Raw genomic sequence first — 14,971 nt, forward strand, 5'->3', positions numbered from 1 at the left:
AACATACAGATAATCATATACCTACCTAAACGTGCCATTTTACACCAACTTTAGCAAAATGTATATATTCAGTTAATCCAATATCAAAGTCGCCGTTACCAATCCATGTTTTTAAAAGAAATACAACATCAAATGTACACAAGTAGGACTTGAAGTCTGGAAAAATAAGTGCCTTGTGGCGTATCCATGTTAAAGTTATCTGCCCCTTGTGAGGCGTCCCTAGCGACCGATCTCATCTCATCATCCACAGACTCTTGACTCACAGCTGAGGCGTAGTCATTGGATCTTGTGTCCTCAGATCTGTTCTGCAGGGGTGGTCCTCTTTGACCAGATCCAAACTGGAAGAGCACACCTGGGTCATGGGAGGACCAATCGACATCAATAGGGGTAGATCTATCAGTTCTACGAGTGAACGATGATTGGACGAAAGACAAAAGTTGCTGATCGGATTGACGCACAGATCTCTGAGTAGACGTGTATGAAGGCCTGTTAGATTCCCTGACAACCAGCTTCCCCCTCCTGAAGAATGCCACCTTACTCTCCCAACGAGCACCACTGACTGCTTTATGCTGTCTTGCAGTAAAATCTGCAGCAACTCGAATATTCCTACGTGAAAGGCACTCTCGCCCATTCAAAGGTTTGGAGGATTTATGAGTCAAGCTTTAATTTTAATAAGTTATAATTTCATAAAATGCTTCTTCTTCTTTTTACAAGCGGAGGCCAACTTGCAGACCACACGTAGAGGACTAACTACAAAAAGTCACAGCGCTCTCTATGACCAATGAGAGGCGAAATGGAGGTTTTCTCTGATGTTCTTGCCAAACTGGAAGTCTGTGGCCCTAGTGACCTTGTATCTGGCCGTCTTTCCGTCTTGCCTTGGCACCAATGCCTAACCCCCATTCTGAGGTACATGGTACGGAAGTGTCAAGGCAGAGTTCTAGGACAATACTGAGGAAGATCGACCCTCGGGTCCTGAAAGGTGGTGAGGGGAATGTCCATCAGAGATATGCTCTACTCCTGGGTATAGGGAACGGAGGGGACAAGCCAACCAAAAATATGGGCCCTCAACCAATCCCATTAACAGCCCAGGGGAATGATATACGTGAATCCCCATCCACCCAAGGGACAGCTATATGCAGGGACAGATAGAAAGTCAGTAGAGGAGTAGGCACATCTGCTCATGCGGAATGGGAGCGCCCTTGTTGAACCTAGAGATGAGATTATCCGTAAGATTGGACAGAACATGATTTGTCAAAATATACAGAGAGGTACCCTGGGGTTAATCATGCCCCAAGAGATAACCCTGTGTATGGAGATACCTATGGACATCCTTATGGCAGCCATCAATGTTCCCACTCCCACAGGTCTCAGATGTATGAAGACTATATTGAACACGATCCAAGGGAACATTATTCCACAGAAGGCTCTAACCGATGTCGGGTGGATGCTACAGATCCTGTGGCCCGCATACCAACCAGTGCGGGGAACTCCAGCCATTCTGATATCATTCTGGATATTTTAAAGACGATCCTGCACATGCCCCCAGAGATAGGCAAAGGATGTGTAAACCTCTACGTAATGAGTAGAAAGGATTCAGAGAGCTCCTCATCATCGTTTATCTGGCCTGGCTGACAGATACTGGATAAAGCTGTAGCGCGGAATGGGACTAGCTGTTTGTCAATGGTGAGGTCCGGGCACGGCACATAATAGCACCCCAGAGAAGACTCGAACTCCTCCCAAATGTCTCAATGAGCAAACTTTGCGTCCTTTGCGCGACGAGCACTTCTCGACGCCTTGTCATCAAATCTGAGTATGGACATTGATTATGTAATAGTTATTATGAGTCACAATGTTTGAAGTTTTCAGTGTGGGTTGTGGCTCACATCTCGCATCAATGGCAATAGTATTTGTAGTGGCACGCCTTTTTGATAGCCCTCCAGATTTGCCTCCCGTGGCTTGTTTATTTTGTTTTGTCATGTCGCGTGTTCCACATGATTCCATACATTCTGAGAGAATAATGATACAACCTAGCTTTGCTAGAATTCTCGACAACTGTGTAAGAGCTATATGTAGCCGTGTTTATGCAGTTCGGCTCTGGGCTGCTGCTCAAGACGACACAAGGCAATGGTGATGAAATGAATTTTATTATGTGAAGAATGAAGCTGTTGCTGAGGTCAAACCTGAGAAGGGAAAGAATCTTTCCAGCTCAGCAACAGCAAGTGGAGTCATAAAAATTAAACTCAAGTAAATAATTTTTATAAATGTTAACAATTAATATTAAATAGTTTTAAATATCACAGTAAACACATTCTCAATTCAACTACCAGTTATTGCACTCTTGAACAAAAAACCGAAAGCACATGGCTTCAGCCATGTTTACAATTTACATCAATTATAAAGCAATATATTTAACTAAATCTATATAATTATCAATTGAATATTACTTCCAATGTTATAATATTATTATTGTAATAACAGTTTACACCTTTTTATAGGAATTTATAAAGTAAAGAGGCAGATGGAAACAGATTAGAAAAATGGCCATACCTGAGAAGGGAAAGAATGTTTCCAGCTCAGCAACAGCAAGTGGAGTGAGGAGGAAAACAGGTGGCCAAAGGATGTAAGGTCAGAGGACACAATAGCCAATTAGAAAGTAGGTAGCACATCAAAGGAAGTCTTTGATGTGACCTATTAATAGAAAAGGGAAAATCCCAAAGAATGGGTTACCTGGCTAAGAATAGAGAAGAAGTGAAGGGAAATCCTTGTTGACAAGGGTACATGAAACAGAAGGAAAAGGTGAAGATGTACAGAGGCTGCATTCAACGGCAAGACTCGGACAACATGGAACAAATGAACATTTAACATTTGATGATATTTATGAAACATGATGAAATGAATTGTGATGTGATTCAGCACTAAAATAAAAGCACTGCTACATATATAAAGGCTGGTTGTTGAGTTGCCTGACACACAGACTTTCACATGACTGGATTTACATACATCTGTCTGCCATCATTAAGCTGATCAACGTGTGCTTGTCTATTGAACTGCTGACATTGTAAACAACCTTCAGTCAGTATATCTGCTCTCACTGTAATTGTCAAGACTCTGGTCAGTTAATATTTAATATTTGTGACCCAATAGTTAAGATTTGTGACTCAATTGCATCGTACTAGAATACTGTATTGTCATTCATTGTAGTTTGCTCATTGTTTATTCAATATATTATTGAATATTTTAGACGTGTCTGTGTTCTATTTTGCTGGCACAACGGGGACTCTTAAACCTTTTGTCACGGCAAATTATTAAGGTATCTAAGAGATCTAAGAACCACCTTTCAGACATTGCAGCCCTGACAAAGGGAATTCAATATCCCTTACTCCACAACACATGTGAATCCACATCGACTGTTTCAGGTGACCAATAGTCATCAGAACTCCTGTCAGGGCCCAAATCTCATCTTCATTCGTTTCTTTCTAGACACTTTCTTCTGTGCCCCTTTCTCTCATAGCTCTCTTCTCCTCTGTGTTCGTAAAAGAAACTATCTTTTTAATCATGTCGTCAGTCACAAACAGTTTGAACATAGCATCCTTAGAGAAGATCCGCATTTGACCACCCGATGCAGTGGACCTCGTAGATGTTTTGGATAGGTGTTTTGCCTGGTGGCAATTGAGTTGTTGACCATCTACTGCCATCTTTTCCAACTATAAACCTTTGTCCAGGTTCATGACTATGAGCAGTGTTTTCCTGCTCTGTATCACTGGATAATGTGCCATCACTGGAAGTGGACGGCACAAAACTGCTGTCTGATCCACTGTCTTCTGTGAAAAGTGGTTCTGCTTCATAATCGGCCTCATAGTTGCTTAAACTGGCCAATATCTCATTCAAACCTTCGTGGTCCTTCCTTCGTTATCTCATATTGATGCAACAAAAACCCACAGTCAGCTAGGTACCTGGCTAGCTATTCTCGAAACGTTCGTAGCCCTACGAACTTCTTAAGCCCATTCTCAACACATTGGCTACGAGCAAAGTTAAGAATTCTTAGGGCGACGAACGTTTCGAGAATAAGGGCCCTGGACTGTTTGGATGTAGCCCACAAGACCTTTAGCAATATCCCCGGGCCTGTCAGGCCCATGTATACACTTAACGTGGGTAAAAACTAACAATGACCAAAAAACATTAATTAGTAATTAAGTGTTGACGAAAACCTGTTTGGGACAAGTATTCACAGAACTTTAGGAATACATAAAATTTTAGCTAAAAGTTCTCATTCGTTTCTGAGATATAGGACCGGAAACACGCTCCCGGACCTCTCAGGCCCCAGGATACAAGGTAAGGGTTAATCACCTTTACACAGAAGGAGGGTTACTCTCGGTAACATTTACGCATATTTCTAATAGACCACACATGACATTTGTTGTAAATGACAGTGACACGTAAGTGCAAATGAGTGTGTGTGAGTGATGAGGTCTTTTGGTTTGATGTCGTTCTTTTCCACACCATCAAATAATATATATCTCAAGGCGGGGGTTCAAACCCATACACAGATGGGATGTGGCCACGTTGCCTTGTCAAAGCAAACAGTACATTCCATGAAATTTCACAAAATTTACTTACAAGTTCATGATGATATTAAACTATGGTATAAAAAAGTATATTATGAAGTCTCACTGCAAATTGTATTGATTCAGTCTACAAAACATACATTTTGAAATATAGTTTTGTTCTTAAAATCTAGATTTGAATTTGCCACTGTATCAGTCAGGTGGCCAGAAGAGGTGCGTTTCATAGCAACCATTTTGCACGTGGGCAAAGGTTCCATACAGGATTTCATATTTCACAAGCAGAGAATACGTTGTAGTGTGTCTGTCGGAAAGTGTATGGAAGCTCTGGCCTTATTTCAAGTAACATAATCTACCCAGTACGTCACGATATGTCATAAGGTAATGTAGCCATGTACCTTTCTACCTTGAAGTTCTTCAACATCTGGTTTAGAAACCACATGAGACATCATCCAAACCGAAAGTACTCAGTACCTTGGGAAGAACTAAGAGAGAGCTATGAGAACTGTTTCAAAATTCTGAAGAGCAGGAACTTCCGAAACCGGTGACTTGAGCAATGAAAGAAATGACAATACCATTTTTATAAAGCGAGACGGAACTATCTCAGATCTACAAATTCAATGAGTATTTTCTGTAACCCCAAGTTCACTTCTTTTCGATATAACAGCAAAACAAGTGAGTAGCAAAGATTTTATTATAAACTTAGCTGGAACCTATGGGAATGTGTGGCTTAAAATTCATGGACTCGGATAATCGATAATCGCTCTTTTCGCCATTTCGAATTATTAATACTACATATATTCAACTATGACCATAAGTGCAGAAATAGGTGCATTTTGACGGTGGATGAAGGTGGTGAAGAACGTGTCCCAGGAGGGATATGGTGCTGGGAAACTTCCAATCGAGGTTTGAGCAGCGCCTATAATTAATGATAGATGCGCATTGCTTTCAAGGCCATGCCCAGCTGCGTCTTTCATGAGATAATCTTTTTGGTCATGTTGACATATACAGTCTTTATAATACATAATCTTTGACAATACTCCAGCATAAAGACATGTAGTTTTAAAACAAGGAAAACCATCACAAACGAAAACAAAGACATTATTGGTTACAACCCGTTATAATAATTCGAAGTCAAACCTTCGGCGCTGTGAGCCAACGTGTACACCAAAAGGTTACTTGAAGCAATAGTTCTGAGTCTTTGAGTGGAACATTGAGTATTTCAGTTGTGCAGTTGTCGTAGTTGAGGCAACAGTTTTTCAAAATAGTTCCATGAAAACTGTTACACCAATGCGTTGACTCCTCACGGATGTGAATATAACCTCTTCCTGTTACTTTGTCGGAATCCGTGTTCCATCGAACGTGATACATTCGTCCCAGTCTGGCCAGTACGTAGCCTTCATCCGGTCACAGTAGGCACAGATGCGAGGGTAGCGATCTGAGGGCAAGTGATGACAAACAGAGGTAATGAAGGGTCTGATGATGAAACTGCAGACTGTCAACTTAAAGCGGGAAATTTATGGATGTCCACTTCTGTATTAGGAGAAAAAGTATTTTGTGGGTAGAGTCTTACTCGTAGATTCGTTACCAGGTGGATGACCTAATCCAGAAGTCAACATCCATAAATGTTCTCCATTTATGTGTTTCACTAATACATGCCACTCAAAGAGATTTTTAGTTCAACTTAATCTCTCTTTTCTTTACTTTACGTCGACTCCTTAAACTACTAAATGAACAAAGAATTGTTAGCACTTGCGTCACTTGGCGGCGAGAAAGAGATACTGCTGTGATGAACCTAATATACTCAAAGGCAAAAGTTCGTGTGATCAACACATTTGTTTATAGGAATGAGATTTCTTTTTATATTTCGTTCTTTCAAGAAGTCCGTGGAAAATAGGCATAAAGCGTGCAATTTGAAACGTGTGGCACTAAACCTGGAATCATTGTCACCCAAATCATTGTTTAGACGTCGATGGGTTAGAAAAAAACACACTTTTGGAAGGATCTGCTTGCCACGGCTAACCGAAAATGACAGATGGCGTGTCTTTGGAATGCTTGAACACCACAGCGCAAAGTTGCACGGCAGTTTAACGTGCACAGGATCACCATATGCCGCTTGTGTAGACGTTACCAACAAAATGCTGACGTTGCAGACAGTCCCCGAAAAGGCAGTCCATCTGTAACCACGCCACGTAACGACCATTGGATTCGACCGCACGGGATACGTGCTAGACGTCTTGCCAGACAGCAATTGTTCACATTACGTCACCAACGTCTACGACTGCAGCGGTGCAGACAACACCTGCGATGGAGAGCACGTGTGTAGAGTGTAGAGTCTCTTCACTGACGTTTGATTGGCTCTATGAGGCGCAGGTGTCAAACATGCATCAATGTTCAAAGTGGAGTGAGGGAGTTTGGTTTTACGCAGCTTTTAGCAATATTCCAGCAACATCACGACGGGGGACACCAGAAATGGGCTTCACACATTGTATCCATGTGGGGATTCGAACCCGGGACCTCGACGTGACGAGCGAACGTTTTAGCCACTAGTCTACCCCATGGTGGACATACACGTTCTCTCACTGTGACTTCATTAGCATGTGACCGCCATAAAAGTTAAAAATGTGTCATTTGCAATCTGATTGCGGAATGGTTTTCTTGCAATATTCAAGAAGTCTCATAATTGAAATATCAATTGTTAATTCACATATGAAGCCCTAACTACAAGTCAGTCACAATAATGAACTTTTGCCTCTGAGTATATATACGATCCCGCGAGGGAGCTCAAGATGGATTCAAGGACCTTTCTTGAGTCTACCCCTTCCCAGTATAAACACACTGACCCACCTTCAACAAGACGGACTCCTTCCTCTCCCAAACCAGGCATATTCCATCGTACCTGCGACAGCATACCGAAAACAGCACAGTCCACTTCCGTCGCTTTCTCGCCCATTAGGAAGGGCTTGTCGCCTGGTAAGAGATTGCACAAAACATTGCATTACAAGATTAGCAGTATGGTATAACAATCACACACCGTACATGCATGTATGGGTAGCATGCATTCGAGGTTCAATAACGATAGAACAATTTACATAATGAGAGATTCGTAAGAAACTGTTGCACATTGGAATTTCGAATTTTGTGTCCTCTCAAGTAGAAGGTCGGTGGTTATACCAGAAAATGTTGAAAATTGTTGTACCTGCTGTGAGTTTCGAAATTGTGGCATTGTATGTCAATGGGCAAATACTTTAAACCAGGCAAGTACCGGAGCGCAGACACAGATACTGACACATACACGCACGCACGCACACACACACTCACAATGATACACATCCGCGCGCTGCATTACATTAGTGAAATCATCTCAACCATAAACCACATATCAGCTCATCACTTCACTTCACGTAATCAATATATATCGTAGTGTTTATCGGTCGTACGAGGTGTCAAGTACTCTCTGTGAAACATACTCAACTCTTCGTTGTAAATATCTAAGGAATGTACATTACATTTAACCTTAAGGTAATATTCTTAAGTTAAACATGTAATGCAAGAAAGCATGTTTCACTTAACACTTTCTAACACCAGTTAGTTTTCCTTGTTTCACCTTACATTCACATCAATATTTTCCAGAGGAGACAGCCTGAACCTTGAGAGATGTCACCTGTTTATAGCTTTGCCCTCGCGGCTCATATACTCACGTCTGAATCGGAGTTACAGTTATTAGCTATTTTCTGTGCATTATTAGTATACTGTCTATGCAAAATCCGTACGTTACAATATCAGTACAATATTACCCAGGTAATATCCGTACGTTATTTTCTATTCAATATCCGTGCGTTAATATATATGCAATATCCGTACGCTATTATGTGCAATGTCAGTACACTACTATATATGTCATATCCGCATGTTATTATCTGTGCAATATCCGTACGCATTTTTTTCTACGGAATATCAGCATGTTATCTATACAATATTAACATCTACCTGTGACATATCAGCACGTTACTATATACCAATAACCATTATTTAATATCTATGAAAAACTAATACCTTATTCTCTATCCCGTGTCTTATACGTAATTATCTGTACAGTATCGTATCCTTGGATACTAACTGAACTCAGTTGAAGTCCTTTGACATGTGTTCGCATACGACACGTTTCAGAAAATGTGGTCATTTTGACCAACTTGTGAACACCCTAACAACAAAACGAAGCGAGCTGTGACCTTTCACGTAAGCCGCTAAAAACAATGTCATTTGATGTTTCCAGCTAAGAAATTCTTTGACTCCGGTTCACTTGCATTGAATGGAATTGTTATGGAAGACAAGATCGATACACGAGACTCGGTAGCGATTAATTGCCCTCGAAAGTTGTTTCCTTCTTTAGCTGATCCTATCTTTGTCAACTTGAAACATTAACATATGATTTATTAATGTATGCATAGTAAAGCATAGTTAGGTCTTTACAATGCATATCTGTGTTTATGAACTGAAAAGAAATTAACTAGTATTTGACAGCATTTGTAGGCTATATGGCCTTCAGGTTTACCCATAAAATCCGATATTGCTTGCAGATCATCGTGCATTATTTCCAGCATCTCTTCCAATGAATGCCTTCCCATGCCTTGAGCCCAGGCATACTTCGTCATTTTTCTGCTGATAAACCACGTGACCAGCCTATAGGGCATTCCCATCGCCCGGGTCATCAAAGACAGATCGAAATAGTGATTCCACCGTAGGCTCACCCCTACCCTGCAACAATGAACAAGTACTGTCTGATGAAATGAATGTCGAAACAGATCAGTATTACCAATAAAAACATAATATTAACAAACTGTTGGATTGTTATATGTCGGTAAGTACCAATTAAAATCCGGGTAAGAATCGGTCTTCAGAATATCCTACTTGTCGTAAGAGAGGTATAGGGGATTGAGTGGTCAGGCTCAAAGAGTGAGTGAGGTTTTACGTCACGTTTAGTATTCCAGCAATATCACAGCGAGGGACACCAAAAATGGGCTTCACACACGGTACAAATGTGGGGAATCGAACCCGGGTCTTCAGCGTGACGAGCGGACGCTTTAACCATTAGGCTAACCCACCGCCCCCAGGCTCAAGGTAAGTATGGCGTAACGCCGTCCCAGGCTCAAAGTGAGTATGGCGTAACGCCGTCCCAGGCTCAAAGTGAGACTGGCGTGACGCCGTCCCAGGCTCAAAGTGTGTATGGCGTAACGCCGTCCCAGGCTCAAAGTGAGTATGGCGTAACGCCGTCCCAGGCTCAAAGTGAGAATGGCGTGACGCCGTCCCAGGCTCAAAGTGAGTATGGCGTAACGCCGTCCCAGGCTCAAAGTGAGTATGGCGTAACGCCGTCCCAGGCTCAAAGTGAGTATGGCGTAACGCCGTCCCAGGCTCAAACACTTGGCTGTGGTTAATCGAATGCTCGTGAAATCTCTCGATCACTTGATTGTCTGGTCAAGACTATTTTTACCGACCGCCGTCATAGAGCTGAAAAATGGTTGAGTACGGCGTTAACCAACAACACCTAGAGCCAGTATGTGGTATTATAGACATGCTCACCAGTATAAATGTTCCTCTATCATCTTCTGCATGGCTCTTGCAATCGCCCTTTGTTCAGGGGTCAGATCCTTGTTAAGGTCGATATCAAACTTCTTGTTGAGGTATTTGATTATCATGGAGGAGTCTCCAAGCACGGTGCCATTATACTCGATCCATGGAAATTTGCCTGTACCCGGACAAGGCGTCAGTCCATACTTCCCTGGAATTGACTTCATCAGTTAGGGAACAGAGTTTTGCAGTTACCATGGATACCGCTACATACGGTTGGCAGTACATTCTTGCGCCAGACCAACCAGTGGTTAACAGCATGAACACCAATTCACATCCTGAGTTTATGTACGTCTGTTCACGCAACTACAGTGGATGTGACAGCATAATATCCAAAGTCAGACATCAGTGACTTTGTGACATTCGTGAAGCGTGATTGAGTGTATTGGGTTTGCCAGTGAGTGAGTCACATCGGTAGGATTTCAGCCATACTGTGACTAAAAGATGTTATACATTGATAATCAATGAAGTTAGATTGTGAAATATGTCTTCAAAGTTCGGTAAAACAACTAGAACATCACATATAAAACTAACATGTGACGTTAACTGTGTATCACGATGCATGGCCATACCATATAAACACGGGTTGTTGATCGCTAGCGACTAAAGGCAGGTCACCATACTAGGGACACTATCTGCATAGACCCTAGCTGGATTTATATCATTCCTTCAGGTGTTGGCGATTGTAAAGAGCTATTCTGAGGGGTATTCCAGAGAGATCACGACGCATCAACTTGCTTCGGCTGCGCCTGAGGAAATACAGAATTTACAAGAGCTTTACAGTCCCGTACACCCTTTCAAAACACCGTGTGACGAATTTGTTGCTCTTAAGATCTTTTTATGTTAGCTTGTCTTTGAAAACCAACATGCAGTCTTTTAGCAGACTCAAAACGTTTTGCCATGATTTTTCCTGAACGGTCATAAAGGGAGATAACTCGTGATGGCTTAGTTTATGATAAAACGATCAAATTTGAGGTTTTGTTAAACGACAAGTGAAAAATACGGAAACATTTAATTTTTTAAATATTTTTATTGACACAAACCACAACTAATAGTATTACCCCACCTCTCCAACATGACATGTTTTTAAACCATAGGTGTTATGGTCCTGTGGCTACACCATTCGTTGAATACCACGTGAAGATCCGGTAAGAATTGATCTTCAGCAACTCATACTTGTCGAAAGAGCGACTAAAGGGATTGGGTGATCAGACACGCTGACTTGCTTGATAAACCCTGTTCAAATGGTGTAGATCGATGCCCATGATGTCACTCACTGGATTGTCTGATGCAGTCACCATTAGTTACAGACCGCCACCATATAGCTGGAATATTACTGAGTGCGGCGTTAAACAACAAATATAACAAACATTATTTCTTGAATAACATTCAACAACATTCAGCTGATTCTAGTAATAAATTTGGAACATCACAACCAAACATTAATACGAACGGTGACCTAATGTGACATACGTAAAAATATAGATTAGTAAATGTTACACAACCTGATATGATATTTTTGTCATTCTGAAGTATGTCTCCAATTTCACAGCAAATGGTATCATACTGGGCGTCCACGGTCCCCTTCCTGGGTGGTGAAAGATGACAACATCACTGGGGGGACGCTTTTCCTGGCTTAACCTGGAAGTGGTCAGAAATGATGGAGGAATACCTCTCTGGAGTATAGAAGACACAGTACAGTTTTTAGCAAATTCGTGAGCTCTCCATGGTCATTGTCACCTGCAGTATAAAATGTCTCCGATAATTATAACTGAGGGAACTCATAATGTAGACAAATGTCCTTTCAAAATAACAGGGGGGCGGTGGGGTAGCCTAGTGGTTAAAGCGTTGGCTCGTCACGCCGAAGACCCGGGTTCGAATCCCCACATGGGTACAATGTGTGAAGCCCATTTCTGGTTTCCCCCGCCCTGATGTTGCTGGAATATTGCTAAAAGCGGCGTAAAACCAAACTCAGTCAGTCAGTCAAAATAACAGATCCGTTCGCTTTTCTTTGTGATACGGCCGTATACTACTACGCAACATGTGTTTCCGTGGAATACCGCTTTCCGCTGTGTCGCCAACAACGGTTTCTGCCATCTATGAAACGGAGCTAAAACTCTGTTTTTCTGTATACCTATTGTAATGCCATATTTCACACGTATCTTCGTCAAACCCACCCTTTACGGGGCGGGCTGCCTATTGTTAGGCCTCCTTTCACAAAGCACTAAAGTGATCGTAAATCACTAAGGTAACCTTAGTGCAATGTTAAAGGACGGGAGTTTAGGTTAAACCAAGTAAAGGTTGCTTGACTCATTACGAAAGCCGGTGAAAACTAAGTATGGACACATACAAACTATCGTGAAGCAGCCCGCGATACCCAAAGCATCTAATTGTGAATGTGAAACATATCGATCAGTTGAGGATAACTCGCGTCCTCCCCCAGCAGCTATCTGCGTGTAATTTCCCTATATTTGGTGTCCTTGTCGTAACGCAGCGCTATAGAGTTGTTGACCAGCTACATGCACAGTCTATGTTAAATATTATATGTGGTCAAGGGGGAAGTACAGACGTGTCCTTACCATTGACCCATTTTCTCTGTGCCTTCCGCCTCCGGGTTTCCGAATGTGCATAAACAATGGAAGGGAGGTAACTCTATATTGACACCACACAGTGACATGCGAGATGTTGGAAAATCGATCTCGCCTTTGTGCCCAAGTATGAAAAAGGTGTTTTATCTCACCCCTCTCGCTTGTCTACATGCAGTTCATTTATATACTATAAAGTAGTACATAGTTTTTCCTTTAGGAAATGTACTATTTTGAACAAAACAAAAATTAACATTAATCTTCTCAGAAATTCCCATCAATACGGATTATGAAAGAAAGCGATTGGTTTTATCTTTCTTTTTCACTCTGTGCCACGAGTATAGAAATATGCTCATGATATAGTCGGAATCATAAAGTCGTTTCGTGATGGTGAATGTCGAGCATGCCCACTTATAGCCGAGGACCGCGTCGTGGCTCTCGGCTAACCCACTTATGGCTATAAGATGTGCGCTCATTACACAACACACTAACATGTCTGTTTACATTGGTAGAGGATATTTATCAACGAACATAAATTATTCACCAACGACCACACAATACTGCGCTTATGTGTCTACGACAACGTGGCAGGACCAGAGAGTCGACATTACGATGAATACAAGGTATAGGATTGAACTTTCGACATCTGCGGTGCCTGCCCCCAAATTCTGGATGAAGCCGCCCCATCTTTCCATTGTGCACAGGTACATATATCAGTGCGTATGCTGTCAGTCTGTCCCGGTGATCTGAACCACCTACAGTGATACTGCAGCCTCCTTTCAGTTTTAGGCTTCACTGATCCAGCAGCTTCACGCCCCTTACCAACCAGTTACACTTCATGTTTATCCATGTTCATTGACGGGCTAATAGGCATGACATCACCTGCCCGACTTTTCCATCACCTGATATCCGGGTAATACAGCTTTGAGTTGAAACCTTGTTTAGAACCAGGTGATGTGTTCGGCGCTTATAGACCAATTTTGTAATCCTTGTTTTCAACCAGGTGATGTGTTCGGCGCTTATAGATCCATTATGTGATCCTTGTTTTCAACCAGGTGATGTGTTCGGCGCTTATAGACCCATTATGTAATCCCTGTTCAAAACCAGGTGATGTGTTCGGCGCTTATAGACCCATTATGTAATCCCTGTTCACAACCAGGTGATGTGTTCGGCGCTTATAGACCCATTATGTAATCCCTGTTCACAACCAGGTGATGTGTTCGGCGCTTATAGATCCATTATGTGATCCTTGTGTTCAACCAGGTGATGTGTTTGGCGCTTATAGATCCATTATGTAATCCCTGTTCACAACCAGGTGATGTGTTCGGCGCATATAGACCCATTATGTGATCCTTGTGTTCAACCAGGTGATGTGTTCGGCGCTTATAGACCCATTATGTAATCCCTGTTCAAAACCAGGTGATGTGTTCGGCGCTTATAGACCCATTATGTAATCCCTGTTCACAACCAGGTGATGTGTTCGGCGCTTATAGATCCATTATGTGATCCTTGTTTTCAACCAGGTGATGTGTTCGGCGCTTATAGAGCAATTATGTAATCCTTGTGTTCAACCAGGTGATGTGTATGGAGCTGATGGACCCATGATGTGATCCTTGTGTTCAACCAGGTGATGTGTATGGAGCTGATGGACCCATGATGTGATCCTTGTTTTTAACCAGGTGATGTGCCCGGTGCTTATAGACCCATTATGTAATCCCTTTTCACAACCAGGTGATGTGTCCGGCGCTTATAGATCCATTATGTAATCCCTTTTCACAACCAGGTGATGTGTCCGGCGCTTATAGATCCATTTATATTGTGTGACCCTATCGGTCACCAGCTAACCAACAGTAACTATGGTTATCAGTACCTGAGATCGACACCTGCCAACGCTCAGGTAAGCTATGCAACGCTTCACGAGTTTGAAGCAAATGCACGTGTTCTATAAATTAAAGTACGTTGTTTGTGAATCAACATAGAATATGCACATGGTTAACATTTTTACAATCGATAATATACATCTACAATTCTCACCTCATGTTTTAAGACACGCTATTCACGGCTTGTGTGTATATATATACCTGGTACCACAACTGCAGTAACACCAACCACTACCACTAACAGTCTACAGCTGTACAATTGTCATACACGTCATAAAAGTCCACGTTGCCTTGAAAGAAACTATAAGTAACTATA

The 14,971-nt window shown here is 42.0% G+C and overlaps 1 protein-coding gene across 2 annotated transcripts; it reads right to left on the reverse strand.

The window, feature by feature from the left end:
- Window positions 1-5,238: 5,238 nt before the first annotated feature.
- On the reverse strand, window positions 5,239-12,830 carry LOC124259639 (failed axon connections homolog). 2 transcript variants are annotated; one of them, XM_046693814.1, is made up of 6 exons: window positions 12,770-12,830; window positions 11,695-11,831; window positions 10,143-10,341; window positions 9,118-9,320; window positions 7,410-7,532; window positions 5,239-6,000 (listed from the first exon to the last, which is right to left on the reverse strand). In XM_046693814.1, the coding sequence occupies exons 1-6, from the start codon at window positions 12,778-12,780 to the stop codon at window positions 5,894-5,896; spliced, it is 780 nt and encodes a 259-aa protein (XP_046549770.1). In that variant the 5' UTR covers window positions 12,781-12,830; the 3' UTR covers window positions 5,239-5,893. The 2 variants fall into 2 exon arrangements, with proteins under 2 accessions (XP_046549770.1, XP_046549779.1); XM_046693823.1 differs by lacking the exon at window positions 5,239-6,000 and adding an exon at window positions 6,009-6,864.
- Window positions 12,831-14,971: the final 2,141 nt, after the last annotated feature.

The sequence above is a fragment of the Haliotis rubra genome, unplaced genomic scaffold (genome assembly GCF_003918875.1).
Source record: "Haliotis rubra isolate DU_JTF1 unplaced genomic scaffold, ASM391887v1 Scf1180, whole genome shotgun sequence".
Lineage (NCBI taxonomy): Eukaryota > Metazoa > Mollusca > Gastropoda > Lepetellida > Haliotidae > Haliotis > Haliotis rubra.